The 26,743-nt window shown below is 68.0% G+C and overlaps 5 protein-coding genes across 10 annotated transcripts; 4 read left to right on the top strand and 1 right to left on the bottom strand.

Moving 5' to 3' along the window:
* The first annotated feature begins 11 nt into the window (after window positions 1-11).
* On the top strand, window positions 12-3,285 carry LOC136003911 (lysosomal acid glucosylceramidase-like). Its single transcript, XM_065659923.1, has 10 exons — window positions 12-368; window positions 739-930; window positions 1,004-1,150; window positions 1,254-1,387; window positions 1,465-1,637; window positions 1,713-1,950; window positions 2,072-2,296; window positions 2,408-2,571; window positions 2,723-2,848; window positions 2,944-3,285. Exons 1-10 carry the CDS (start codon window positions 293-295, stop codon window positions 3,044-3,046), a joined length of 1,578 nt encoding a protein of 525 aa, XP_065515995.1. The 5' UTR covers window positions 12-292; the 3' UTR covers window positions 3,047-3,285.
* A 2,552-nt stretch (window positions 3,286-5,837) lies between these two features.
* Window positions 5,838-9,841, top strand: LOC136003909 (lysosomal acid glucosylceramidase-like). 2 transcript variants are annotated; one of them, XM_065659920.1, is made up of 10 exons: window positions 5,838-6,066; window positions 6,235-6,426; window positions 6,499-6,645; window positions 6,768-6,901; window positions 7,213-7,385; window positions 7,570-7,804; window positions 8,527-8,751; window positions 8,826-8,989; window positions 9,075-9,200; window positions 9,273-9,841. In XM_065659920.1, exons 1-10 carry the CDS (start codon window positions 5,868-5,870, stop codon window positions 9,376-9,378), a joined length of 1,701 nt encoding a protein of 566 aa, XP_065515992.1. In that variant the 5' UTR covers window positions 5,838-5,867; the 3' UTR covers window positions 9,379-9,841. The 2 variants fall into 2 exon arrangements, 1 of the variants encoding a protein (XP_065515992.1); XR_010608200.1 differs by lacking the exons at window positions 8,826-8,989; window positions 9,075-9,200; window positions 9,273-9,841 and having other exon boundaries at window positions 7,570-8,355; window positions 8,527-8,599.
* A 1,058-nt stretch (window positions 9,842-10,899) lies between these two features.
* On the top strand, window positions 10,900-14,485 carry LOC136003912 (lysosomal acid glucosylceramidase-like). Of its 4 annotated transcripts, none has more exons than XM_065659924.1 (11): window positions 10,900-10,985; window positions 11,789-11,918; window positions 12,007-12,198; window positions 12,273-12,419; window positions 12,554-12,687; window positions 12,842-13,014; window positions 13,101-13,338; window positions 13,417-13,641; window positions 13,718-13,881; window positions 13,967-14,092; window positions 14,168-14,485. In XM_065659924.1, the coding sequence occupies exons 2-11, from the start codon at window positions 11,852-11,854 to the stop codon at window positions 14,274-14,276; spliced, it is 1,575 nt and encodes a 524-aa protein (XP_065515996.1). In that variant the 5' UTR covers window positions 10,900-10,985; window positions 11,789-11,851; the 3' UTR covers window positions 14,277-14,485. The 4 variants fall into 4 exon arrangements, with proteins under 4 accessions (XP_065515996.1, XP_065515999.1, XP_065515997.1 ...); XM_065659927.1 differs by having other exon boundaries at window positions 10,908-10,985; window positions 11,792-11,918; XM_065659925.1 differs by having other exon boundaries at window positions 10,914-10,985; window positions 11,755-11,918.
* Window positions 14,486-15,933: 1,448 nt separating this feature from the next.
* Window positions 15,934-18,760, bottom strand: MTX1 (metaxin 1). 2 transcript variants are annotated; one of them, XM_065659943.1, is made up of 8 exons: window positions 18,586-18,760; window positions 18,422-18,491; window positions 17,595-17,674; window positions 17,396-17,509; window positions 17,010-17,192; window positions 16,804-16,880; window positions 16,353-16,507; window positions 15,934-16,271 (listed from the first exon to the last, which is right to left on the bottom strand). In XM_065659943.1, the coding sequence occupies exons 1-8, from the start codon at window positions 18,664-18,666 to the stop codon at window positions 16,051-16,053; spliced, it is 981 nt and encodes a 326-aa protein (XP_065516015.1). In that variant the 5' UTR covers window positions 18,667-18,760; the 3' UTR covers window positions 15,934-16,050. The 2 variants fall into 2 exon arrangements, with proteins under 2 accessions (XP_065516015.1, XP_065516014.1); XM_065659942.1 differs by having other exon boundaries at window positions 17,396-17,488; window positions 18,586-18,713.
* Window positions 18,761-19,306: 546 nt separating this feature from the next.
* On the top strand, window positions 19,307-26,672 carry THBS3 (thrombospondin 3). The gene is made up of 23 exons (XM_065659908.1): window positions 19,307-19,847; window positions 20,609-20,815; window positions 20,966-21,222; window positions 21,314-21,416; window positions 21,606-21,632; window positions 21,897-21,979; window positions 22,088-22,139; window positions 22,223-22,371; window positions 22,498-22,638; window positions 22,787-22,864; window positions 22,942-23,094; window positions 23,208-23,318; window positions 23,395-23,502; window positions 23,698-23,857; window positions 23,932-24,050; window positions 24,122-24,174; window positions 24,337-24,530; window positions 24,607-24,785; window positions 24,892-24,940; window positions 25,111-25,307; window positions 25,374-25,546; window positions 26,151-26,290; window positions 26,423-26,672. The coding sequence occupies exons 1-23, from the start codon at window positions 19,427-19,429 to the stop codon at window positions 26,479-26,481; spliced, it is 3,213 nt and encodes a 1,070-aa protein (XP_065515980.1). The 5' UTR covers window positions 19,307-19,426; the 3' UTR covers window positions 26,482-26,672.
* The last annotated feature ends 71 nt before the right edge of the window (window positions 26,673-26,743 follow it).

Here is a 26,743-nt window from a genome sequence, read left to right as displayed (position 1 = left end):
AGCGGCCCCGCCGTCCGTGCGGCTCCGCCGGCTCCGCTTCCCCGTTACCGTCGCGGGGTAGGGCCGGGCCCGCGCCCGTTGCGTTGCCCAACCAGGGCCCGGCCCGCCCAGAGCCGGTGCCGTTCCTGCACCGGCGCCCCGGGCGGGGGCGGGACGGGAAGCCCGGGCGCCTTTAAAGGCTCTGCCGGCAGCGGGCCCGGTGCTGCGGGCTCGGCGGGCAGCCAACGCGGTGCGACCGGACCGGACCGGCTCGGGGTGGCACCGGGACCTGCCTGGGGACGCGGAAGGGGCCATGGTGGCCACCGGGGCCGGTGCCCTGGGCTGGCGGCTGTGGCTGCTGCTGGTGGTGGCCGTGCACTGGGCTGCAGGTGAGGCGGGGGCTGGCAGGGGGTGGGGGCACCAGGGCCGGAGCTGGGGCACCCGGGGTGGTGATGGGGTGGTTGGAATGGTGACGGGGTGGCTGGGGTGGTGATGGGGTGGCTGGGGCGGTGATGGGGTGGCTGGGGCGGTGACGGGGTGGCTGGGGCGGTGATGGGGTGTCCAGGGCGGTGATGGGGTGGCTGGGGTGGTGACGGGGTGTCCAGGGCAGTGATGGGGTGGCTGGGGCGGTGATGGGGTGGCTGGGGCGGTGATGCAGTGCCTATCAGAGGGGCAGAGGCAGCACCCAGGGCAGGCAGGACGCTGTAGCAGGGACAACCCCAGCCCGGCCGCTGCCCACCCCCTGCCCGTGCTCCCCAGGGGCCCGGCCCTGCAGCCCCAAGTACTTTGGCTGCGATGCCATGGTGTGTGTCTGCAACGCCACGTACTGCGACTCGCTGGACCCCGTGGTGCTGCCGGCGCCGGGCACCTACGTCAAGTACGAGAGCAGCAAGGCCGGGAAGCGGCTGGAGCGCAGCGAGGGGAGCTTCCAGCGCAGCCTGCGAGCCCCAGGTACCTGTTGTGGCTGTGGGAAATGGGCCGGACCCTGCCTGCCACCGGCCATCACAACGGCTCCCTCCTGCAGACCTCATCCTGACCGTGGACACGGCGCAGCGGTACCAGGTAGTGAAGGGCTTTGGTGGCTCCATCACTGATGCGGCCGCCATCAACATCTTGTCCCTGCCGGAAACAGCCCAGGATCACCTGCTGCGCTCCTACTTCTCTGAGGAGGGTGAGAACACTGGGGAGGCCAAAGGGATGGTGACTGGGACCTTGTGTGGGTGCTCTCCTGTGCCACTGCCCACCTCTGCCTGTCCCACCCTCTGGTCCTGCAGGGCTGGAGTACAACCTGGTCCGGCTCCCTATGGCCAGCTGCGACTTCTCCCTCCATGCCTACACCTATGATGATGTTCCCTTTGACTACGAGCTGAAGCACTTCAGCCTGCGAGATGAGGACACGAAGCTGAAGGTGAGCAGCAGGAGGGAGCGGGATGGGATGGGGAGTGCAGGGGCTCGGCTCAGCCCACCCCTCTGCCCCCTCCCCAGATCCCCCTCCTGCACCGAGCCTTGGCCATGAGCAAGCGGCCGCTGTCGCTCTACGCCAGCCCCTGGACCTCCCCGACCTGGATGAAGACGAGCGAGTCCTTCGTGGGGAAGGGCACCCTGAAGGGGCAGGCGGGGGACAAGTACCACAAGACCTGGGCCAACTACTTTGTACGGTGAGGAGCACCCGGGGACAGGGGAGAGACCCGGCGCTGGGGTCACCCGTGGCTCACCCCTTGCGCCGCACCCAGGTTCCTGGATGAATACGCCAAGCACAACCTGACCTTCTGGGCAGTGACAGCAGAGAACGAGCCCTCGGCTGGGCTGATCAACAACTACCCCTTCCAGTGCCTGGGCTTCACGGCCGAGCAGCAGCGGGACTTCATCGCACGGGACCTGGGCCCCGCGCTGGCCAACAGCTCCCACCGCGGCATCCGCCTCATCATCCTGGATGACAACCGGCTCCACCTCCCGCACTGGGCCAAAGTGGTGAGCGTGGGGTCCAGCAGCACGGCGAGGGGGCACGGCCCCCGTCCTGTGTCCCAGCACGTCCCCGCGGGGCTGGGGCGCTGCCCCATGGGACCCGTGGTGGTTGACGTCTCCCTGCCAGGTCCTGGAGGATGAAGAGGCAGCTCGCTATGTCCATGGCATCGGCATCCACTGGTACCTGGACTTCATCGGTCCCATAAAGGACACGGTGGTGCCCACTCATGAGCTCTTCCCAGACTACTTCATCCTGGCCACGGAGGCGTGCATCGGGGCCCACTTCTGGGAGAGGGATGTGATCCTGGGCTGCTGGGAGCGGGGGAACCAGTACAGCCACAGCATCCTGACGGTGAGGCCCCCGGTGCTGCCCCATGGGGCAGGCCCCAGAGGGTTCCCACTGTGCCGTGTCTCCTGTTGGCACCCCACTCCTTGGGCACCCATCTGGGCTGTCCTGTTGCAGAACCTGAACCACTTTGTATCCGGTTGGACCGACTGGAACCTGGCCCTGGACCTGGAGGGGGGCCCCAACTGGGTCAAGAACTACGTGGACAGCCCCATCATCGTGGACAGCAGCGAAGGCATCTTCTACAAACAGCCCATGTTCTACCACATGGGGCACTTCAGGTGGGTCAGGACCCCCCTGACATGGGTTGGGGTCCCCGCAGCGTGCTGCCTGGCTCCCATCTCCGTGGTTGCTGCAGCAGGTTGTTGGGACAGGAGCTCTTCGGGGGTCTGACTCCCTTCCTGGGGTTGCTCTTCGCTCCTGCCCATGCAGTAAGTTCATCCCTGAGGGCTCCCAGCGCGTGGGGCTTGTTGCCTCCAAGTTGTCTAAGAAGACGGACCTGGAGTACACAGCGTTCCTGCGCCCCGACGGCGCCGTGGTGGTGGTGGTTCTGAACCGGTGAGCGAGGCATCCAGAGTGGGGCCCTGTCCTGCTGCGCCCTGGGCACCCATGGAGCTGCTGCAGGGCTGACCCCGCTGCTCCTTACCCTCCAGGTCCCCACAGAACATCACCTTCGGGCTGGCCGATAGCGTTGGCCTCATCGCAGCTGTGGCTCCGGCCAGCTCCATCCAGACCTACCTGTGGCAGCGGCAGTGACGGGGCTGGGATGCCCATGGCTGGCCAGGGGCTGGATTTTGCTGGTGCTCCACCGGCTCGGGCCTGGGACCGCGGAAGAAGAGTCCCACCACCGCCATGGGGCCGAGCGCTTGGATGAGCTGTGCAGCACCAGGCACGTGTAGGAGGTGCAGGGGCACTGGTGCCCCTTGGGGTGGAGCTCCCTCAGGCTGTGAACGCTGTTTCCTGCTGCTCTGCCATTAAATGCTGATGCTGCCTCGGTGTCTGATGGGGTCAGGGCTGCAGGAGCATCCCAGCGTGCTGGGCTCAGGGGATGAGCCCATGGAAACGACGTTTCCCCGAGGCTTTGCAGCGAGAGCGATGCGGCCCGGGTGGCAGCAGCCCTGCGGTGCGGGTGCCACCCCCGGCAGGAGGGGGACAACGCGGTCCCCGCTGCCCTGGGCAGGTCCGGGGTGCACCAGGGCCCTCGTGATGGAGCCGGGGCAGCTTGAGCAAGAGCGATGAGGACGGGAGTGGGCGCCGAGCGGGGCGCACCCAGGCGGGAGGGAGGAAGCAGGAGGGTGTTGCTGAGCCCAGGATTAGGGCAGGGAGGTCACGGGTGCGGGTGAGGAAGGGCTGAGGCAGGCGCGATGCTGGCGGGGCTGGCAGTGATGCTGCGTGGGCCGGGCGCAGCTCGGTCCCAGCGGGATCTTGGCACATCCCCAGGGCACGGCCCGGGGGGGGTCCCTCGGGGTCCCGCATCGTGCCCTGGGCAGAGCCGCGGTGCCGAGGGGCAGGAGCATCCCGCTCCGGCCCGCAGGCGGTTTGTCCACAAGAGGGATCCCGCTCCCGGCATCCCGGCATCCCTGTGCCCGGTGCGGGGCTGCTCCTCCACCTGCTGCTGCTTCCCCACGTCCTCACTCACCGCGTTCCTTTACGTTTTGCCATTCCTGGTAATAAAAGCTGATGGCCGGATGCTGAATCATCGCGGGACGGAGCCCTCTTCCCCGTGCTCTCTGCCCAAGGACGAAATGGAGAGGGGGAGAATCCGCCAGAGTCAGAGAATCGCAGAATCGGTGAGGTTGGAAAAGCCCTTTCAGCTCATCCAGTCCAACCGTTCCCAGCACTGCCAAGGCCACCCCTGCCCCATGGCACTGAGGCCTCGTCTCCACGGGGTGTGAGCACTTGCAGGGACGGTGCCTGCAGCCCTGCCCTGGGCAGCCTGTTCCAATGCCTGAGCACCCTCTGGGGCAGGAATTGTTCCTAATACCCGGCACAAAGTGGCTTGAAGAGGCTCTGGTGACGGCGCCCGGCACCACCAGTGCCAAGGAGTTGCCTTTCCCCTGGGTCTCACTTTTCCTGCTCAGCAGGAAGCTCTTATCACCCAGTGTCGATAAGGACCGGCCCCAGCAGCCTCCGCAGCTTTCACCCCAAGGAGCTGTGGGGACCCGAGCTGGCCTCGGGGCTGTTCGGGGTGGGATGCAAGCAGAGATAGACCCTGAAACAGGGAGGGGAAGGGCTGCGGGAGCACCCCGGGTGGCTGGTGGTGGCCCAAGCTCACTGTGGGGTGACCCATTAACCCCTCTCATTAGTGGGGCTCATTAGCTTGGGTGTATCAGCTGAGTCACAGCCGGGGGTGGGAGAGCCACGGGCAGAGCGACAGAGCCAGGAGCTGCCTCTGGAGCTGCCCGGCCCCGGGTGCCCCGGTGGCAGCTGGCCCGGGCTCGGCTCCAGTGGAGGTGTGGGAGCGCAGGGCAGTGCTGCAGGGAAGGAGGAACCCCGCTGGGTTCAATTGCCCCAGAGCTGCCTCTGGGGTGCCAGGCAAGGAGAAAATCCATTGGGAAGCGCTGCTGGTGGAGAGGGGGAGCCAGCGGAGGGGGGGGGTTGACCCTGCTGAGCCCCATGTGGATGCCCATGGGCAGATGGAGCAGTGGCTCCCCCCTTGGTCACCCCCGTGGGGGATGCCGAGGGTGTCCCAGCAGCAATGGGTGCACGCACAAGAGCACCCATCCCATCCTGTCCATGGGAGCAGGCACGGAGCTGAGCTCGGCTCCTGGCACTGCCGTGGTTGGGACAGCAGGTTCCCTTCCGTGGGTCTGGCTATGTATGTATGGGTCTGCTATTGCTGGGGGTGAGGGCAGAGCCCCGGCCATGCAGGAGCTGCTGCTGCTGCTGCTTGTTCTTGTTCTGCTTGCTTGTTCTTGCACTGCTTGCTACTTGTTCTACACCTGCATGGCATGCGCTGAGGTGGGGTGAGCAATGCAGCAGGCTGGGGGATGGCAGCGGCCCCAGCTCCTGTGTGCCTGCACCTACCACGTTGTTCTGCTGCACCGGGCAATGCAGCCACGTTTCCATCCTGGCCGGGGGGTCTGGACCCTCCCCACGCTGGATGCATGGAGGGGAATGAGGGCACTGGGGTGACGGGCAGGGATAAACGGCCCAAGGTGCTGTTAGAGCAGGGATTCATTCAGACCCTGCCTGGCCAAAGAAAGAAATCAGCTCTTCCTTCAGAGCACTGCAGTGGGTTCAGGGGTGCCCCAAGCTGCATGCCCCTGCGCTGGGGGTGCTTTGCATGCGGTCAGAGCTGCTAAAAGGGGATCCCTGTCTCTCTTCTCCGGGGCCTGATCCCTGTGCGTGGCAGCAGCAGGAGAGGGGCTCCCGGCGCTCCCCAGCTCCGGCCCTGTGCGGTGATGGTCCAGGACCAGCAGAACGTGTGGGGTGGGGAGGGAGCGAGGAGGAGCTGTGGGGGTGGGAGAGGCCGTGCGGAGGGAGGTCTTGGAGCAAGGTGAGGTGGGGAGGCTGGAGCCGCCTGGGGAGGAGCAGTCGGAGCAGCCGGGGCAGAGCTGGGTGGGTGCCGGGAGCCATGGACCCATCGCAGCCTCCTGCAAGGGGCTTTGGGATGGAGCTGGGGAGAGCAGCCCGTGCCTCCATCCCCACCCGGGCCGGGGGTGCGCCTGCCCGCAGGCTCTGCTCCCCGGGGGGACATGGAGGGCCCATGGGCGCTGTCAGTGCCATGGGCTGGGTGCTGCTGCTGCTGCTGCAGGCGGTGCCCTGGGCCGCAGGTGGGTGCAGGGACGGTGTTTAGGGTGGCAATGGGGCAGCGTGGCCGGGGTGGTGGCCTGGGACGGGACCCCCGTGCGCAGGGGGGCGATGGGGGGCGCAGGGAGGTGCTGGGGTGCTTGGGACAGCCCCAGCCCGGCCGCTGCCCACCCCCTGCCCGTGCTCCCCAGGGGCCCGGCCCTGCAGCCCCAAGTCCTTCGGCCGCGGGGCCATGGTGTGTGTCTGCAACGCCACGTACTGCGACTCGCTGGACCCCGTGGTGCTGCCGGCGCCGGGCACCTACGTCAAGTACGAGAGCAGCAAGGCCGGGAAGCGGCTGGAGCGCAGCGAGGGGAGCTTCCAGCGCAGCGCCGTGACCCCAGGTACCTGCTGCAGCCGAGCGGGTGCCAGCGCAGCCCCAGGCAGCGTGCGCTGAGCCGGGCTCTCCATTGCAGGGCTGCTGCTCACAGTCAACGTCTCCACGTTGTACCAGCGCCTGAAGGGCTTCGGCGGCTCCCTCTCCGATGCTGCTGCCCTCAACATCCTGGCGCTGTCGCCGCCGGCCCAGGACAAGCTGCTGCAATCCTACTTCTCGGAGGGAGGTGAGCAGGGAGCGTGGGGTGGCTCGGGGGGTCCCCGCTGGTGGCTGTGTCCCTGTCCCCACCGCCGGGACACCCATTGCCTGCCTGCTGCAGTGCTGCTCGATGCCTTTCCTGCTCCACAGGGATCGAGTACAACCTCATCCGGCTCCCCATGGCTTGCAGCGACTTCTCCATGCGCCCCTACAGCTACGACGACGTCGCCGATGATTACGAGCTGAAGCACTTCAAGCTGGCGGAGGAGGATGTGAAGATGAAGGTGGGAGGCTGAAGCACCTTGTTCCCTCTCGTGACGGAGCTCCTGTATGTGCCGGGACCCCCGTGACTGCGTGGGGTGCATGGGGACAGCCTGTGGGAGCTGGCACCTCCTCCGGGGCACGTCCTGGCGCATCCCGGCTGGCACCGGCAGGGCGCAGAGCGGGGCACGGTGCCATGGGGTGTTGCTCCCTGGTGCCGTTCTCTGCATGGGTCCATTGAGGTGCTCTAATCCCTCCCCGGGCCGGGTGGTACCGGGGAGGGGTGGGGGGGCTGCAGCTGGATCTGAGCGCATCCCTCGGCCCTCTCCTGCAGATCCCCCTCCTGCACCGAGCCTCGGCCATGAGCAAGCGGCCGCTGTCACTCTATGGCAGCCCCTGGACCGCCCCAGCCTGGATGAGGAGCAACGGGGATGTCCGCGGGAAGGGCACGCTCAAGGGGCAGGCGGGGGACAAGTACCACAAGACCTGGGCCAACTACTTCGTCAAGTAGGGTCCCCTCGGCGCTGCGATGGGGCGGGTGGGCAGAAGGAGGGATGGGATGGGCAGAGGGAAGGATGAGGTGGGGAGAGGGAAGGATGGGGTGGGCAGAGGGAGGGATGGAGTGGGCAGAAGGAGGGATGGAGTGGGCAGAGCTGGCGCTGCTGACGCTGCCCTCCCTTCCCCGCACCAGGTTCCTGGATGAATACGCCAAACACAACGTGACCTTCTGGGCAGTGACGGTGCAGAACGAGCCCCTCGCTGCTCTCCTCACCCCCCCCAAGTTCCCCACCACCGTCTTCACGGCCGAGCAGCAGCGGGACTTCGTGGTCCAGGACCTGGGCCCCGCGCTGGCCCGGAGCTCCCACCGCACCCGGCTCATCATCCTGGACGACCAGCGCATCCACCTCCCGCACTGGGCCAAAGTGGTGAAGGGCAAAGCCACCCTGACCGGCTCCTTCCTCCCCCTCCTTGCCCCGTCCCACCCAAGCCTTGGGGTTGAGATGCAAACCAAGCCGGCGGCCGCTCCCAGCCCCGCAGAGCGCAGCAGAACTGGGTCTGCTGGAGCCGGCTCCCTCGGCTGCAGCAGGGACGGGAGGTGGCATCCGCGCCCCGGGTTCCTGCAGCGCACAGGAGCTGCTGGCACCGGGCAGGGCTCCGGCTGCTTCGGCTCAGCCCTCGCAGCGCTCGCAGAGCTGTTTGCGGGAATTGCCTTGAGCTGAAGGAACGCGAAACGTGCTCCTGCCGCGGGCTCGAGCGGGGCTGCGGCTGCAGGGGACGGGCAGCACCTCCCTCCCTCGCCTCCAGCAGGCAGGGTCGGGGTGCAAGGGGGATGCGGAGGGAGGACCGGGAGCTTTGCTTGGGTGAGGAGCCCAATGAGGGGCACGTCTGCCCCGCACACCCATCGCTCTGTATCATGAGCACATGGCCCTAGGAGACCCGGATATGGGATCCATGCATCCATCCACGTGGGGCCCAGGTGGGCCTATTGCTCTCTACAGCTGCCTGAGAGGAGGATGGAGTGGGGAGGGATCTGGTCTCCTCTCCGAGGGAGCAGGGGATGGGAATGGTTGGAGTAGGCGAGCTGAGAGGTCTTTTCCGACCCTGTCGATTCCGTGGTGTGAGACGTCTGCTCTGCTCCCCCCACCAGGTTCTGGGCAATGCCACCGCTGCCCGCTACGTCGCCGGCATTGGGGTTCACTGGTACCTGGACAGCATCGTCCCCCCGCGCTGCAGCCTGGAGGCCACGCATGAGCTCTTCCCTCACCACTTCCTGCTCTACACAGAGGCCTGCAGCGGGTTCCTCACCTTCCGCTTCTCCGTGTCCCTGGGCTGCTGGGACCGGGGGCAGCGCTACAGCCACAGCATCCTCACGGTACGGCCCCCCCCGGCACTGCCTGCCCAGGTCTGGGGGCTCAGCTCTGCTCAGCCCCATCCCCTCCTGACCAGGTCCTCAACCACTTTGTGTCCGGTTGGACCGACTGGAACCTGGCCCTGGACACGAAGGGGGGCCCCAACTGGGTCAAGAACTACGTGGACAGCCCCATCATCGTGGACAGCAGCAAGGACATCTTCTACAAACAGCCCATGTTCTACCACATGGGGCACTTCAGGTGGGGCAGGGCTGGGAGTGGGGCAGGGGTGACGCCACCAGCCCGAGAGGGGGTCCCCATCCCTATCCTGGTGCTGTTCCTGCAGCAAGTTCATCCCCGAGGGCTCACAGCGTGTGGGGCTGCAGCGGAGCCGCCGGTGCCTCATCTGCCAGCTCGAGCACGTGGCTGTCGTGCGCCCCGATGGGGCCCTGGTCCTGGTGGTGCTGAACAGGTCAGTGGGGCAGGGCCCATGGGGACTCCCGGCCACGGCTGTGCTGATGCACTCAGCTCCTCTCTCCCCCAGGTCTGCCTGGGACGTGCCCTTCGGGATCCAGGACCCTGCCATCGGCTTCATCGAGGCTGTGGCTCCGGCCAACTCCATCCAGACCTACCTGTGGCGCCAGCAGTGATGGCCGGGATGGTGCTGGGGCTGGTGCTGAGCTGGGGGAGGGACATCTGGGGGTCCCCCTGCGATGATGGTGACCACTACAAGGGGCTCCGTGTGCTCCCTGCGCTGCGCCCCTGCTGCTCCGATGCTTCCCATCTCCCCCCAGCCCCACTGCTCCGTGTCCTGGCCCTCGCTTCCACACGTGGCTCGCATGGACCCTTCGCGTGCGCCAAGCGGAGCCGTGACGCGGCCGCTCCGGTATGCACCATCCCGTCAGTGTTTCCTCTGCGCGCTCGGAAACAGCGCGGTTTTCCTCGGGAAAGGCCGCTCCGGAGGGCTCCGTGTGGGGCTGCCGTGCCGATGGCTGCAGCTGGAGCCGCAGCCGCCCGCCAGCGCCTGATGGGTTTCAGATGTGCTCTGGGTTTGCCCCAAGCCGGCTTCGTTTCCCTCTTTATTAAACCGAAATCTCGCTGTAGAAAAGGGAATTCGCTCCACGTCCTCCTGCGCCAGGCGAGGCTGATGCCATCCCACAGCTCACGCTGGCCGCGTCCAGCCACCCTCCGCACAGACTCCCCTCTATTCTGGCCGTGGAGCTGGCAGCCCACAGTTACCTGGCTGTCCTGTTTGCTCTCCCTAAATACCAGTGCCAGTGTTTGCTCACTCCAGCTTTTGGGAACGTTACCAGCACCTTTGAAGTGATGGAATGAGAAAGCCAGAGCGCTCCTTGGCAGCGTCCCCCGTGTGCGAGCCGCGGAGCTGCTGATGCTGGGGGAAAACTCATCAAAGGAGAGGTTTAGCAGCTGGAGCGTGGCAGGGATGGGGGCACCAGGCCCCGTCTGAGCCCTGCTCATGGAGCACGTCCATGGCCGGAGGGATCGCCCCCATCGCCCGCGTGTCCCTGGACCAGGGTTGTCCCCTTGGCCACCCGCGTCAGGGGAACACCGGGGCCGGGCCGAGGCTGCCTCTCCCGTGGCTCCTGTTTCTCCTGATGCGCGGGTGCCTGCAATTAGGGAGAGCCCAAAGGAGGAAGTGAGGAGCCCAGACTTGTTTTGATGATCATAAACCACTGCAGCCTGCCCCACCCAGCCCCACTGCGGGCCTGGGGCGCAGGCGTGGGGGGGGGTACAGCCACATAGCAGGGGGGAGCAGGGCCCCGGAGGGCAGCACCCATAGCCCCCCATTGCACCTATGGCACCCTCGCAGTGACCCTGGTGATGCCCCTGCCTGCTACCGGTGCGGCCACATGCAGGGGATGGTGGCTGCTGCCGGGTGGGACTCAAGGCTGAGCACCCATGGGACCCTCAGCCCGTTTGGGGTGTCCTGGGGGAGATGAGGTGGCTGCTGGGGGGCTCTTCCCAAGGGGAAGCGCTGTGTTGGGGCTGGGTGAGGTGGCACTTGGGGGGCACCCCACTGGGACAGGACTGGGAGCTGTGGTGCGTGGTGCAAGCTCTCGCTGGAGCCAGGTTGCAAAACCATCCCCGGGCTCCAGCTGGGAGCCCCGTGAGCTGTCCCGGCCCGACTCACCTTTCCGGCTCCACCGGACGCCGTCGCCTCCCACCCCGCGGAGCCACGGAGCAGGTCCCGCCGCCCGCGCCCACAGAGACGCAGCGGAGGGAGCCCGGGCTGCAGGTGAGTACCGCGGCTCCGGGGCTGCCCGTGGGGATGGGGACGGCCCCAGGGCAGGACCGCGCTGAGGCCGTGCCCGTGGAGCAGGAGGGGATGTGCGGGCCCGGCCCCGGCCCCAGCCCCATCCCGTGCAGGGAGCTCCCTGCCCCGCACCGTCCCATCCGCACTCCCCCGCAGCCCCGGGTGTGGAGGAGGCTCATCCCATGCCCTTTCCCGGGACAGGGTGGGAGGAGCAGCAGGGAGCAGGGCAATGTGGGACCCCTCGGTGTTGGGAACTCGAGCCCCAAAGCACCGTGTGAGGACGAGCCCTGGCTGCCTTGCTTTTGGGGTTGGGAGCATGGAGCTGTTGGCTGCGGCACCGGGAACGTGTGGAGCATCAGGACATGGCACAGGCGTGGGACAAGCAAGGAGTGGGAGGGACGTGATGGGAGTGAACTGAATCATGGAATTGCGGAGTCAGTGAAGCTGGAAAAGCCCTTTCAGCCCATCCAGTCCCATCTGCCAAGGCCGCCACTAACCCATGGCACTGAGGGTGTGTGAACACCTCCAGGGCTGGTGACTGCAGCACTGCCCTGGGCAGCCTGATCCAGTGGGGAAGGAATTGGTCCCCAGCTCCATCTAAACCTGCCCTGGTGCAGCTTGAGGCCGTTTCCTCTTGTCCCATCCCTTGGGAGCAGAGCCCAGCCCCTCCTGGCTCCGTCCTCCTGTCGGGCACTTGTAGGGAGCCATCAGGTCCCCCCTGAGCCTTCTCTTCCCCATCTGAACCCCCCAGGTCCCTCAGCCGTTCCCCATCACTTGTGCTCCAGCAGGGAACCGGCTGCTGACACCGATCACCCGCTCCCAGCCTGGTTCTTGTCCCCAGAGCTGCGATGGGGCTGGGCTGCGCCAGGGTCCTGTGCTGGCTCCTGCTGGCGCAGGCAGCGCGGCGAGCAGCAGGTAGGCACCGGCGCCGTGCCCGGGGCCGGAGGGCAGCGCTTCGGTGTCCATGGTGAGCCGGGCTCCCAGCCGGTGCCTCCTCCCGCAGGCGGCCGGCCCTGCGATGCCAAGGACTTCGGGCAGGGCTCGCTCGTATGCGCCTGCAGCGCCGCGTACTGCGACTCGCTGGACCCCGTGGTGCTGCCGGCACCGGGCACCTACGTGAGGTACGAGAGCAGCAAGGCCGGGAAGCGGCTGGAGCGCAGCGAGGGGAGCTTCCAGCGCAACGCAGCCACTCCAGGTACCCGCCGGGGCCGGACGCGGGGCACGGAGCCCATCCCTGCCTGTGGCTGCCATGGTCTCTGTCCCCTGCAGATTTCCACCTCACCCTGGACACGGCGCAGCGGTACCAGAAGGTGAAAGGCTTCGGTGGCTCCGTCACAGACTCGGCTGCCATCAACATCTTGTCCCTGTCCAAGGATGCTCAGAATCACCTTCTCCGCTCCTACTTCTCCGAGGAGGGTGAGCCTGAGGCAGGGCGATGCTGCGGCGCGGTGGGGCTGGTCCGACCTCCTGTGCTCAGGGCCTGGCTCCTGAGACCCCTGCCAAGGGGCTGCTCCCCCAGGGATGTCCATCACCACCACCCCTGTCCCCAGGCATCGAGTACAACCTCGTGCGCGTCCCCATGGCCAGCACCGACTTCTCTGTCCGCCTGTACACCTATGCTGATGCAGAGGGTGACTTTGAGCTGAAGCACTTCAACCTGACGGAGGAGGACACGCGGATGAAGGTGAGTCCCAAAGGGTGAGCCTGGGTGAGATGGGATGGGATGGGGAAGGGGAGCACCTTCCCCCTGATGGGGAGGGAGGGCGCTCATCCTGCTGCCCATGATGCTGGCACTGGGGCATGCCCAGAGCGCCCGCTGCCATCCCGGTTCTCCACAGATCCCCATCCTCCGGGCAGCCCAGGCAATGGCCAAGCGGCCGCTGTCGCTCTACGCCAGCCCCTGGACCTCCCCGGTGTGGATGAAGACGAACGGCGCGATGACGGGGAGGGGGACACTGAAGGGCAGCCCCGGAGACAAGTACCACCAGGCCTGGGCCAAGTACTTCATCCGGTGAGGGGCTGTGGAGCACGGTGGGTGCTGGGGCACGGGGCCGGCGCTGCCACAACGGGGCCCTTCACCGTGTGCCGCACACCCAGGTTCCTGGATGAATACGCCAAGCACAACCTGACCTTCTGGGCGGTGACAGCAGGGAACGAGCCCACAGCTGGGGAGATCATCTTCTACCCCTTCCAGTGCCTGGGCTTCTCCCCCGAGCACCAGCGGGACTTCATCGCACGGGACCTGGGCCCCGCGCTGGCCAACAGCTCCCACCGCGACGTCCGCCTCATCATCCTGGATGACCAAAGGGTGATGCTGCCCTACTGGGCCGAGGTGGTGAGTGCCCACGGCCGCTGTCCTGGCCCCATGTGGCTCTCCCAGCCCTGGATGCCGGTGACCCTCTTCTCCTGCCAGGTGCTCAAAGACCCCGTGGCCGCCAGCTACATCAGCGGCATCGGCATCCATTGGTACCTGGACTTCCTGGCGCCCATCGACCTCACGCTGTCCATCACCCACCACCTCTTCCCGGATTATTTCCTCCTCTCCACCGAGGCTTCCGCCGGCTCCTACTTTTGGGAGCCCAGGGTGGTGCTGGGTGGCTGGGACCGCGGCAGCAAGTACAGCCACAGCATCCTGACGGTAGGGCTCTGCTAGGGACACGGATGTGCCACCCCCCTGCACCCTCCACGGCTCAGCACCATCATCTGCCCCACAGAACCTCAACAACTACGTGACGGGTTGGACCGATTGGAACCTGGCCCTGGATATGAAGGGTGGCCCCAACTGGAGCAAGAACTACGTGGACAGCCCCATCATCGTGGACAGCAGCAAGGACATCTTCTACAAGCAGCCCATGTTCTACCACATGGGGCACTTCAGGTGGGGCAGGGCTGGGAGTGGGGCGGGGGTGACACCACCAGCCTGGGAGGGGGTCCCCATCCCTATCCTGGTGCTGTCCCCACAGCAAGTTCATCCCCGAGGGCTCGCAGCGCGTGGGGCTGGCTGTGTCCAAGAGGTGCCACCGCTGTGACCTGGAGCACTCGGCGTTCCTGCGCCCCGACGGCGCCGTGGTCCTGGTGGTCCTGAACCGGTGAGTGCCTGAGCCCTGTGCCCGGCCCGGAGCGCAGCAGCCTCCTGACCTGCGGCCCCTTTGCCTTCCCCACAGCTCCCCTGTGGACGTGTCCTTTGGGATCTCTGACCCACGGGTTGGCTTCTTCGAGGCCATGGCTCACAGCGACTCCATCCAGACGTTCCTCTGGAAGCAGCCAGCCTAGGATGGACGTGGTTGGTGGAGAAGGGAGCTGCTGGCACCGGGAGTGCGGTGCTGGAGGGGGGCTTGGGGACAGGCCCCTGTGTGGGGCTGGGGACACCGCAGGGGACCTGGTTGATCCAAGGGCCGCGATGCCTGCTCTTTTCTAGATGTTTTCATACAATAAACAGGTTTTCTACAGCCTCGCCTGCAGCCCCTCTGCCCTCCCTTGCTGGACAGTGCCAGGGGCCAGAGGAGGCAGGTTTGGGGCTGAGGTACCTGCTGTGAGCCCTATGGGGTTCCTACAGGCACCTTGGGGACCGGGTCCACGCAGCAGGGAGGCAGAGGGCTGTCACCCCAAGGGACAGCATCCCCCCCACTGCAGCATCCCCTGGGCAGGCACCAGGAGCTGGCAGGGACCAGGAGCTGGGATTGAGCACAGGGCCCGGACGTCAGCAGCTCCGGCCAGAGCAGGCGGCTGCGGTTTCTGCCGCTGGAGCAGCATCAGCCCTTCCCGGCTAATGGGAACCGGGTACATACTTCCCGAGTGACGTTATGGGGGGAGCGGGCCCGGGGGGGCTGCATTGACTCATCCCCTTCCCGTGGGGCCCCTCGAGCTGGGCCAGCACGGGGGAGGCTCCAGCGCCGGTCCTGGCACCGCGGCTCCTCTCCCACCACACCGCGGGGCCCCCCCCCGGCCGCACACGGGGGGGTTGTGGGGGGGCAGAGCCTGTCCCTGCCCCGAACAAGCGAGCGCTGTTCCCTGGCCCCGTTTCCATCGCAGCCGCACGGGGTGCCCCGGGGGAGCCCCGCGGTGCTGCAGGGACACGCGGTGCCTGGGTGGCCGCGATGCGCTCCTGGCAGAGCCAGCGGCAGCGGCTCCCAGCTGCGGGCGGGCGCACGGAGGCAAACGGAGCCGAGAGGGATCCCTGCTGCGGCCACGGCCGCTCCTGCCCGCACCCTGCGAGCGCCGGGGGCCAGAACCGGGAGCGGGGCTCCGGGTGCCCATCCAGCAGAAGGGAGCAGTGCTCCAGGTGCCCATCCAGCAGCAGGGAGCAGGGATCCAGGTGAACATGCAGCACCCTGAGCCTGCTGAGTGAGGCTGGGACACACACGTCTCACCTCCATCCCAGGGGAAGCAGAGGCTGAGGATGGAGGTGCAGCGGTTGCACAGGTTCTGCAGAGACCTGAGAGCACTCGTGCCCTTCCAGGCCGTGCCACATCCTGACAAGGAGCCCAGGTCTCCATGCCACAGCTCCCAGGAAAGCCAGGCTGGCAGCAGCATGGGGGAGTGGGGGGCACACACACCCCAGCCCCCCAGAACCTGCTGCCTGCTCTGCTGGCACACTGTGGGACAAGGGAGATGATGGGCTCAGCCCCACAGCTGCTGGAGGAAGGAATGGGGTGCTGCTGAGATGCTCACAGATGCCTTTAGGAACCTCCGAACCCACTGTCCTCCCCTTCACCCCATCCCCAGAGAGCCCCGAGGCCGGGGACAAGAGCTGGAGCTGTGGGAGGATGCGGTAGTGAGACAGAGCAGGCATGGAACGGGACAGCACATCAGCACCTGCCGCAGCGCTCCAGCCTGTGCCAGTGGGGAGACTGGGAAGGGAACCGAGCTGCTGGGGGGATGCGAGGGCACGTGTGATGCCGGGGACGTTTATTGGCGTGGCAGCGCGCTCCCCACGGAGAGCTGCGGTTCCCAGCGGGATGCGGAGCGGAGCATCCCCAGGGAGCGACGCTGCCACGCTCCGGTGTAAAAACAGTCAGTTCCAGGGACCAGGGCGAGTGGCTCTTCCTCACTCCTCCTCCTCCTCTTCCTCCTCCTGCATGGCGATGGGCTGGCGGGCGGCCGGCCCCGCGCCGCCGCGCTGGATGGACACGATGCCGCTGAGGAAGGCGTAGCCCAGCATGGCCGCCAGCCCCACCAGCACCGACAGCAGCTGGTTCCGCCGCTTGTGTGGGTCCTCCTCGGCCTCGTCGGTGCCCGCCGCCCGCGGGGCGCTGCCCGGGTGCTCTCCTGGGGGGACAGAGCCAGGATGCGGTGAGGGCACCGAGCAGCCTGAGCCCGCTGGGTGAGGGAGGGGGGCACGCGTCTCACCCCCGTCCCAGGGGAAGTAGAGGCTGAGGATGGAGGTGCAGTAGTTGCACAGGTTCTGCAGGGACTTGAGGTGCTGCTGCAGTTTCCCATTGGGAAGTTTCGCCTTCAGGAGCGGCGCCAGGCGGCTGAAGACGAAGGCGTCGAGGGAGGCTGGCCTGGGGCACAGAGACCTGCCCTGAGTCACTGCCCCAGCCCAAAGCCATCAACCACATGGGCCACCCCCTGTGCCCCAGGGGAGGGCAGGCAGCACCTCCTCCCTCTCCGCTTCCGACCCCAAGGTGAGGACAGGGGGAGCGGGATGATCCCACCCCGGAGCTGGCTCCGACAAGAGATGGGGCTGGCGGCATCTCCTGCTGCCATGGAAGCCTGGGGGCTGCAGCTCCCCTGTGGACCATGGGGTCGGTCCTGTGTGTGCGTGTGTGTGGAGCATCCTCCCCCTGCAGCCACCTACGAGTCTCCGAAGAAAAACTTCTGGGATCCGAGGCGCTGGGACAGCAGCGTCAGACATTCCCGAGCATCCCGGTACAGCTGGAGGGCAGGAGAGAGGGCTGTCAGGCCCCAGCCACGCAGTGGAACACGGGGAGCGGGACGGCAGCGCTCAGCCAGGGTGAACTCAGCCCAGTGAGGAGCTGCAGTGCCCAAAGCACATCCCCTCACCTCCTTCTCCAGCTTCTCCTCATCCTCCATGTAGCCGTCCCCCCACAGAAGCTGCAGCCGCTCGAGGTGCTGCTTGTGCATGCAGTTGGGCAGGAAGAAGTTCAGGGGGAAGGGGATGGTTTCCGCGTACCACTTCCGCGTGTGCTCCACGTAGTTCTTTGCGTCCACCCAGAAGGTGTGGATCTGCAGTGGGGAGCAACCCATGCCCAGGCTATGGTGGGGCTGAAGCCGTGCCCGGCGCTGCTCACACAGGCACTGAGCGCCCCAGAGACCCCGAGGGGCTGAGGGAGCAGCAGGGTCTCACCGCCGCTGCCACCGCAGACCCTGGCACCATCATCCTTGCTCCTGCTGCTCCAGACCCTGGGCTTTGATCCCTGAGAACTCACCAGCACCGGCAGCAGCTTCTCCTCCAGCAGGGACACGAAGGCCAGCGTGTCCGCCCCTTGCGCAGCAGAGAGGTCGTAGTCAGCGTTGTACTTCTGCAGGGCAACGCAATGGGACTGGTCCAGAAAGAAAGGGCCAAATCCTGCCCCCTCCTTCCGGGGGTCTCCGGCGCCCTGGGGGTGCCCCTTGTTTCCCCCGTACCTGTTTCCTGAGGTGAGTTATGATCTGCTCCATTTTGGAGATGGTGCCGTTGTCCCTCGTCTTCAAGGCCGGCAGGCGCCCTGAGGGCAGGAGAGGGGATAGGTGCAGGCATCGGTGCAGGGGCAAGGGGCCCCTATGCTTGGGTAAGGGGTGGAAGGCAGAGGGCAACGTGGCATTGTGAGGGGGTGCAGTGGGGCAGGGAGTGCAGTGGGGCAGGGAGTGCAGTGGGGCAGGGAGTGCAGTGGGGCAGGGAGTGCAATGGGGCAGGGGGTGCAGTGGGGCAGGGGGAGCAATGGGGCTGGGGGTGCAGTGGGGCAGGGAGTGCAATGGGGTCGGGGGTGCAATGGGGCAGGGGGTGCAGTGGGGCAGGGGGTGCAATGGGGCAGGGGGAGCAATGGGGCTGGGGGTGCAATGGGGCAGGGAATGCAATGGGGCTGGGGGTGCAGTGGAGCAGGGAGTGCAATGGGGTTGGGGGTGCAATGGGGTTGGGGGTGCAGTGGAGCAGGGAGTGCAATGGGGTTGGGGGTGCAATGGGGTTGGGGGTGCAGTGGGGCAGGGAGTGCAATGGGGTCGGGGCTGCAATGGGGCAGGGAATGCAATGGGGTTGGGGGTGCAATGGAATCGGGGCTGCAATAGGGCAGGGGCTGCAATGGGGCAGGGGCTGCAATGGGGTCGGAGGTAGTCGAGGTGAGAACGGAACAGCGCAGGGGTTTGAAGGGGCACGATGCAGAGGGGGAGCACTGGGACAGGGGGTGCACTGGGGAGGCTGCACTGGGTCGGGTGGTCCCGGCTGCCGGGCGGTGCCGGTAGCCCCGGGGGGTCCTTACCGGAGGGGCTCCTCCAGGGGCTGGAGACCCGGTGAACCTTGAGCGGCGCGCCCGTGAACCGCGCGTACGTCTGCAAGAGGAGAGCGGCGTCGGGAGCGGGGGCTCGGCCGGACGGGACGCACCGACCCCGGCGCCGCCGCCGCCGCGGCCCCGCCGCCGCTCACCAGCACGGCCAAGCAGTCGGGGTCCACCGAGGGCAGCCCCCAGCCCCCGGCCCAGCAGAACAGCTCCATGGGCGCCGCCATCTTCCCGACCGACCCGGAACCACACGGGCCGACTCCGCCCGTCCCCACCGCGGGGCGGCTCCGCCACCGGCTCGGGGCCGCCCCGTGTCCGAGCGGAGCCCCCGGGGCAGGGGCGGGCGCGCCCCGTGTCCCAGCGCCCCGCACGTGTCTATGCAAGGGGGACGGGGCCGGGAGCCCGCTGGCCCCGGAGGGACGGAACTTCCAAGGGGGGGGGGGGATCAGGAGCAGCCCCCGCCGGTGCCCGGGGCCGCTGCTCCGCTCCGAGCCGCTGGCGCGGGGCTGGGGCCCGGGGACCGGCGCTGGGGCGGCCGCGGGGCGTTGTTATGGAACCGGGGAAAACAGCGATAAACACGGCCGGGGCCGCCCGCCCGCCTTGGCCGCGGCTCAGCGGGGAGCGCCCCGGGCGCTGCACCGGGCTCCGGCGGCACGGACCGGACCGGCACCGCGCGGCGCTGCCCAACCCAGTGATGCCCGCGGGGCTCCGCGGTGCCGCCGCCCGAGGGCACGGCGGGGCTGCCCCGGCGGCCCCGCTCCCCCGGCGCAGGGCGCAGGGGCAGAGCTCCCGGGGTGAGCTCATCGCGCTGCTCCGGGGCTTGGGCCGGGGCCCGGCGCTGATTTATGCCCCTGAGCGCTCCCGAGCGCTGGCCCCGCTCGCTCCGCTCCCTCAGGGGAGCGCCGCCCGCCCCGGGGGCTGGCACCGGGGGACTCCCCGGCAAAGCGGCCCCCGCCGTCCCCGCGGCCCCGACACCCCCGGGCTGGGATGCTCCGGTGCTGCTGGCGCGGCTCTGGCTCGCTGCAGGGCGGCCCCAGCCTGCCTGACCTCCCGGTGAACCGGCGCGCAGGAGCTGCGCCAGGGCCGGGCAGCGCTGGGCGGCCGGGGGCTCCCCCGGTGCTCCGCGTCCCGGCCCGCTCCTCTCCCCTCCGCCGGCGGGGCCGCGGCCCCGAGCGCCCGCCGGGGTCCCCGGGATGCGCGCCCGTGATTGACGGCTCTTTGTTTCCTCCTCGCCGGCAGCCCCGGCCCCTCCTCCCCCGTCGCACCACCCCGCTCCACCGCGCTCCGCTCCGCACCGGCGGCACCGGCGGCATGGGGGCACCGGCGGCCGCGGGGGGCCCGGCGCTGGGCGCGCTCCTGGCGCTGCTCCTGCTGGGCGCCGCCGGCGCGGCTCGTCAGGGGCTGCAAGGTAAGGGGGGAGCGGGGCGATGCGGACCCAGACCCCCGGCCCCGCTGCCCGGCCCGGGGCCCGCTGACAGCGGCTCTGCTCGCCCTGGGAGCTCTGGCAGCCGCGCTGCGGGCACCGGGGGAAGGAGGGACGGGGGCACATTCACCCGCGGGGCGCGGGGCGGCCGCCGGGAGCACGGAGCCGCCGGTCCCCGTGCGAGCTCGGGGCAGCGGGGGCTCCAGCGGTGCGCGGCTGCCGCTGCTCTGCCCGGTGCGGCGGCACGGAGCAGGCTGCGGGACCGGGCTCGCCGAGCATCCCCGGGCCGGGCCGTCCCTGCAGGAGCTCCCGGGCCCGCCGCGGTTCGGCGGGGCCGGTCCCGGGGCGGAGGGCGGAGAGGGGGGGGCAATTCCACGAGTTGCATCCCCGCTCTGCGGGGCCGTCCCGGCTGCGGGGTGCCCGAGGCCGGCGGGGAGCCCCGGCTGCGGAGCGGGGTGCGGAGCAGGGCAGGCTCCAGGCCGGGGTCCCCGCCGGTGGCGGGGGCTCCGCGGGTCCCTCCCGGTGGTGCGGCAGCGGCGCTGCCGGTCCTGGAGCGCCACCGCGCGGGGCCGGCGCTGGGCGGGGCCCGGGATCTCGGGGCTTCCCCGGACCCCCGGGGCCCGGCGGTCCAGGGACCTCCCCCGGCTCCGTCCCCTCGGCCGGGCCGGGCCGGGTGCTCCGCACCGGGCATGTCCGGAGCTGCGGGTGCCGGGTCAGGATGCGACCCCCGCGTTTGGCTCCCGCAGTCATCGACCTGCTGCTGGTGAGCGAGGCCCGGCAGATGGCCAGCATCACGCACAAGATCCGCATGGAGCTCCTGACCGTTAACGACGTTTACCTCCTCTCCACCTTCCGCCTGCCCCCCAAGCAGGGGGGGACCCTCTTCGGCCTCTACTCCAAGAAGGACAACACGAGGTGGTTGGAGGTCTCCGTAGTGGGGAAAATCAACAAAGGTGGGTCCGTGATGCTCAGAGGGAAACGGGCACCGAGTCGCTGCCACCCGAGGGGCCCACTGGGGATGGTACCGGGTGCACGCTGGTCCCATGGGGCTGCCAGCGCTGGGGCAGGGGGGGAGCTGACGGCCTCTCCGCGCTGCTCCGCAGTCCTGGTGCGTTACCTGCGGGAGGACAACAAACTGCACTCGGTGAACCTGCAGCACGCGCACGTGGCGGACGGGCAGAGCCACACGGTCATCGTGCGCCTGAGCGGCCTGCGCGGGGACATGCTCAGCGTGGAGCTCTACGTCGACTGCAAGCAGATGGACTCCAGCGTGGGGCTGCCCGAGCTGTCCGAGATCCCCCTGGCAGAGGTGGAGTCCATCGAGGTGCGCACGGGGCAGAAAGCCTACCAGAGGATGCAGGTGAGTGCTGGGACCCCCCTTGCTGTGCCTTTGGGAACAGGCAGAGCCCCCCCCCCCCCCAATGCTGACCATGTCTCCCTTTGTACATCAGGGGGTCGTGGAGTCGATGAAGCTGATCCTGGGGGGGTCCATGAGCCGCGTGGGGGCCCTGAGCGAGTGCCCTTTCCAAGGGGATGAGTCCATTCACAGTGCAGGTAATGGCACCTCTGCCCCTCGCACCGGGCAGAGCAGGTACGGGGTCACCCATGTGCTGCGACACATGAGGTAGGAGGTGATAGTGTGCTGCGCAGCGGGGTGCTCCTGCCCATGCCCTGACCGGGAGCAGCCCTGCACTGCTGGGCTCTTGGCAGCGCTCGGTAACATCTCGCCTCTCTCCTTGGCAGTGACAAGCGCGTTGGCCTCCATCCTGGGTAAGTCTCTGCTCTGCTTCCCTCCTTCCCTGGCGTGAGGGCAATGGCAGTGTTTGGGGCTACACAAACCGCCCCGTGCCCCGCGTGCCTGCTGGCCTCAGGATGTGGTGGATCGAAGGGATGTGCTACAGGGGAAGGGATCCCGTGTGCACCAGGGAGGAGGAGGAGGAGCCCTTGCTTGTCTTGTCCTCCTGCTTCCCAGCCCATGGCCCTGAGAAGCTGCATCTGCCCCGGGGCTGACCTTGTCCCTTTGCTCCCGGCCAGGCGAGCAGACCAAGGCGCTGGTGACGCAGCTGACCCTGTTCAACCGGGTCCTGACCGAGCTGCGGGAGGACATCAGGGACCAGGTGAGGTTGGGGGGGGGAGGTTGGTACCGGCTCTCCCCGGGCTGGCTTTCCCAGGAGCACGCTGCCGGGGGACGCTGCAGCCCCTGACGCTGTGCTCTGGTGCCGCAGGTGAAGGAGATGTCCCTGATCCGCAACACCATCATGGAGTGCCAGGTCTGCGGTGAGTGCTGCGAGGCTCTGCTCCCACCTCAGGGGGCAAAGGGCGGCCCTGTCTCACCCCTGCCCGGTCCCCCCTCTCCTCAGGCTTCCACGAGCACCGGTCCCGCTGCAACCCCAACCCCTGCTTCAGCGGCGTGGACTGCATGGAGACCTACGAGTACCCCGGGTACCGCTGCGGGCCCTGCCCGCCGGGGCTGGAGGGCAACGGCACGCACTGTGCCGACATCGATGAGGTGCGTGCGCTCCGGATGATGCTCCCCCTCACCGGGGACGGCTCCACTGGGATGCTCCGGGGCTGTGGCCATCCCAAAGTGTGGAATGCTGTGCCAGAAGGTGAAGGGGTGTTCCTGCCTCCCCAGTGTGCCCATGCCAACCCCTGCTTCCCTGGCTCCAAGTGCATCAACACAGCCCCTGGCTTCCGCTGCGAGCCCTGTCCCCGAGGCTATCGTGGCAACACCGTGTCCGGTGTGGGAGCTGACTATGCAAGGGCCAGCAAGCAGGTGAGTGCGGTGCTCAGCCCGATCCCTGTGGATGCTCCCGGCTGCGGAGCTGCAGGGACGGGTGGAGGATGCTGCCGGAGGAGGGACAGGGATGGGCAGAGCTGCAGGGAATGGCCCCGGGTGATGGCTTCTCCCGCCCTGCTCGCAGGTTTGCACGGATATTGATGAATGCAACGATGGGAACAACGGGGGCTGTGACCCCAACTCCATCTGCACCAACACGCTGGTGAGCAGAGCTGCCCCACAGCCTGGCACCTGCGCCTGCTCCGCTCCCTCATCCAGACCCTGCCTTCCCTCCCTCAGGGCTCCTACAAGTGCGGTCCCTGCAAGTCCGGGTTTGTGGGGAACCAAACGTCCGGCTGCATCCCGCAGAAGTCCTGCAGCACTCCCACCTCCAACCCCTGCGACATCAACGGCTTCTGCGTGTTCGAGAGGAACGGGGAGATCTCCTGTGCGGTGCGTGAGGGGACGGGGGCAGGAGGAGGGCGAAGCCGGGGGGTGCACGGGCAGCACTTGGTCCTGCCATGGCCTTGTCCTGCTTCCCAGCTCCTGATTCCTTGTTTCTTCAGTGCAACGTGGGCTGGGCTGGCAACGGCAACGTGTGCGGGCAAGACACGGACCTTGATGGCTACCCCGATGAGCCCCTGCCCTGCATCGACAACAACAAGCACTGCAAGCAGGTGGGTACCAGCAGCACCGCGGGGCAGGGGCTGTGCTTCCCACCTCATCTCCTCCTGTCTGACACTGTCCCTGCAGGACAACTGCCGCCTGACACCAAACTCGGGGCAGGAGGATGCTGACAACGACGGCATCGGGGACCAGTGTGATGATGATGCTGATGGTGATGGCATCAAGAACGTGGAGGTGCCTGTGGCTCTTGGGGCTGTGCTGGGCAGGGGGCTTCTCCCTTTGGCTTGCTGCTGCTGACTCCTTCAAGATGCTTCTCCTAGGGCTCTGGGATGGTCCGCACTAGAGATGTCCTGCGCTGAGCCGTGCGGGACTGTGGCCTCTTGCCCACCAACCGCTGCAACGTGGCCATCCCTGTCCCCTATCCCACAGGACAACTGCCGGCTCTTCCCCAACAAGGACCAGCAGAACTCAGACACCGACTCCTTCGGGGACGCCTGCGACAACTGCCCCAACGTGCCCAACAACGACCAGCGGGACACAGACAGCAACGGCGAGGGGGACGCTTGTGACAACGACATCGATGGGGACGGTGAGTGGCTCCGGGGGCTGCCGTGCCCTGCTGCACCCCAGGCTGCGGGCATCCACCCAGCGCTGTCCTTGCAGGGATTCCCAACATGCTGGATAACTGCCCCAAGGTGCCCAACCCTCTGCAGACAGACCGGGATGAGGACGGGGTCGGGGACGCCTGTGACAGTTGCCCTGAAATGAGCAACCCCACTCAGGTATGGTGGGGGCCCGGTGGGGAATGGGGGGTCCTCAGGCAGCACTGAACCAGGGCACTGCTCTCCTCCAGACAGATATGGACAGCGACCTGGTAGGAGACATCTGTGACACCAATGAGGACAGGTAGGGACCACGCTGAGGTGGGATCACCACCCTGTCCTATCCATTCCTGGCTTGGAGGCCTGGGAGAGGGGATGACGAGGTCTTTGGGGATGGCAAGGGTGCTGGGACACGGTGCTGGGGCCTCAGTGTGCAGCACTGCTGTGACGCTGTTCTTGCTGCCAGTGATGGGGACGGGCACCAGGACACCAAGGACAACTGCGCCGAGATCCCCAACAGCTCCCAGCTGGACTCGGACAACGATGGGCTGGGGGATGACTGTGACAACGACGATGACAACGACGGCATCCCCGACTACACAGCGCCCGGCCCAGACAACTGCCGCCTCATCCCCAACCCCAACCAGAAGGACTCGGATGGTGAGGGCAGGGTGGGCGGGAGGAGGCAGAGCCGCACGCGTGCTCATCCCGGCCTGACCGGGCTGCGTGTCCGCAGGGAACGGGGTGGGTGACGTGTGCGAGGAGGACTTTGACAACGACACGGTCGTGGATCAGCTCGACGTGTGCCCCGAGAGCGCCGAGGTGACGCTGACCGACTTCCGAGCCTACCAGACCGTCATCCTTGACCCCGAGGGGGATGCTCAGATCGATCCCAACTGGGTCGTCCTCAACCAGGTGTGGGTGCTGCTCCCCGTGTTTCTGGGGCTGGAGCTGGCAGGGGGGGAGCGGAGCAGGGCCCAGAGGTCCCTGGGGACTCCCCTCACCCAGCTGTCCCCATCAGGGCATGGAGATCGTGCAGACCATGAACAGTGACCCGGGCTTGGCTGTCGGTAAGAGACGCTCTCCCACCTCTAGGCCCTGTGGGGCAGCCCCTCTGCTCCTGTCCCCCTGCTCTGGGGGGTGAGGGCTGGTTCTTTGCCCTGCAGAGGAGTGGAGGGAGCTGGGGTGGGGGGTCCCGTGCTGGGGGAGAGGCGTCCTGGCAGCGTTTGCCTGCCTGTAGGCTACACAGCCTTCAACGGGGTGGACTTCGAGGGCACCTTCCATGTCAACACTGTCACCGACGATGACTACGCCGGCTTCATCTTCAGCTACCAGGACAGCGCCAGCTTCTACGTGGTGATGTGGAAGCAGACGGAGCAGACGTACTGGCAGGCCACCCCTTTCCGTGCCGTGGCTGAGCCGGGGCTGCAGCTCAAGGTGGGTGCTGCCCACCCCTGGCGCCAGGTCGGGGTCCCTCCCCATTGACTCCCTGTGCACCCACAGGCAGTGAAGTCCTCGACAGGCCCCGGGGAGCACTTGCGCAACGCGCTGTGGCACACGGGCCACACACCCGACCACGTCCGCCTGCTCTGGAAGGACCCGCGCAACGTGGGCTGGCGGGACAAGACCTCCTACCGCTGGCAACTGGCCCACAGGCCCCAGGTCGGCTACATCAGGTGAGCAGGGCCCGGAGTGATGGGATGCGGCTGCTCCTGCCATGGCACCAGGGGAGGATGCTGGTGGTGGGGAGCGGTCCAGCCCCGGTGGGACCACAGCAGCAAGGGGATGCCCTGGGGAGGGGTCCAGCCCCGGTGTGGTCCAGCTCTTGCGGGGGAGGACGCTGCCGGTGGAGAGGGGTCCTGCCCGGTGGGACCGCGTTTCCCCTTTAAGGCTCCCGGCGGGGCGGCCGCCGCGGGGGGGCTCCGCTCGCCGGTCCCGTCCGCCCGGCCGGGCCCCCGTGGCCATTGTCCCGTCTCCATGGCGACCCCGCGGCCGCCGGAGCCTTTCACATGCAAAGCGCTCGACAAAGGCGGCGGGGCCGGGGCCGGGGGCTCCATCCCGGCCGCGGCGGGGGGCCCGGGCCGGGCCGGGGGGGTTCAGCCTATCCCGTCCGCCGCGGGATGCCCCGCTCCCGGGCCGGTGCTCGCACCCCACCGCGGGCCGCGATGCCCCAGCTCGGTGCCGCCATGCCCGTGCCCCGCTCCAGCCCGGGTCGGGATGCCCGGCGCTGCCCCCGGTGGGGTCCCGCTGACCGGCCGAGCCGCCCCGTTCCCTCCGCAGGGTCCGGCTGTACGAGGGCCCGCTGCTGGTGGCCGACTCCGGGGTGATCATCGACACCACGATGCGCGGGGGGCGGCTGGGGGTCTTCTGCTTCTCCCAGGAGAACATCATCTGGTCCAACCTGCAGTACCGCTGCAACGGTGAGCAGGGCCCCCCCGGGAGCCCCCCGCTTTACCCGGCAGAGAGCTCCACGAGCATCTCCTGCGGGGGGGGTGGGGGGGTGGCTCGGCCCCGGTTTACCGGAGCTTTCCCCCCCCGCTGTGTCCCCGCAGACACGATCCCTGCCGACTTCGAGCCCTTCCGCCGGTTCCTGCTGCAGGGACGCGAGTGAACGGCCGCGCCCGGCCCGGTTCCCCCCGCCCCGCGCCGGCAGCACCGCTCCGGGCCCCGCTCCCGGCCAGGCCCCGCTCGGGCCCCCCCGCGGACTTTGCACTGCCGGTACCGGCGCGGGGCCCCCCCCCCCCTCCGCTGCTGCTCCGGTCCCTGCCCGAAGTCTGACCATAAAGTTTTAAGTGTTTTCTAGCCTGCGCGCCCCGTTCCTTTGCGGGAGGAGGGGTCCCGGTGCCCCGAAACGGCTCTGCCCCGCCCCCCCC

The sequence above is a fragment of the Lathamus discolor genome, chromosome 24 (genome assembly GCF_037157495.1).
Source record: "Lathamus discolor isolate bLatDis1 chromosome 24, bLatDis1.hap1, whole genome shotgun sequence".
NCBI lineage: Eukaryota > Metazoa > Chordata > Aves > Psittaciformes > Psittacidae > Lathamus > Lathamus discolor.
This window is presented reverse-complemented; position numbering and strand designations above follow the sequence as displayed.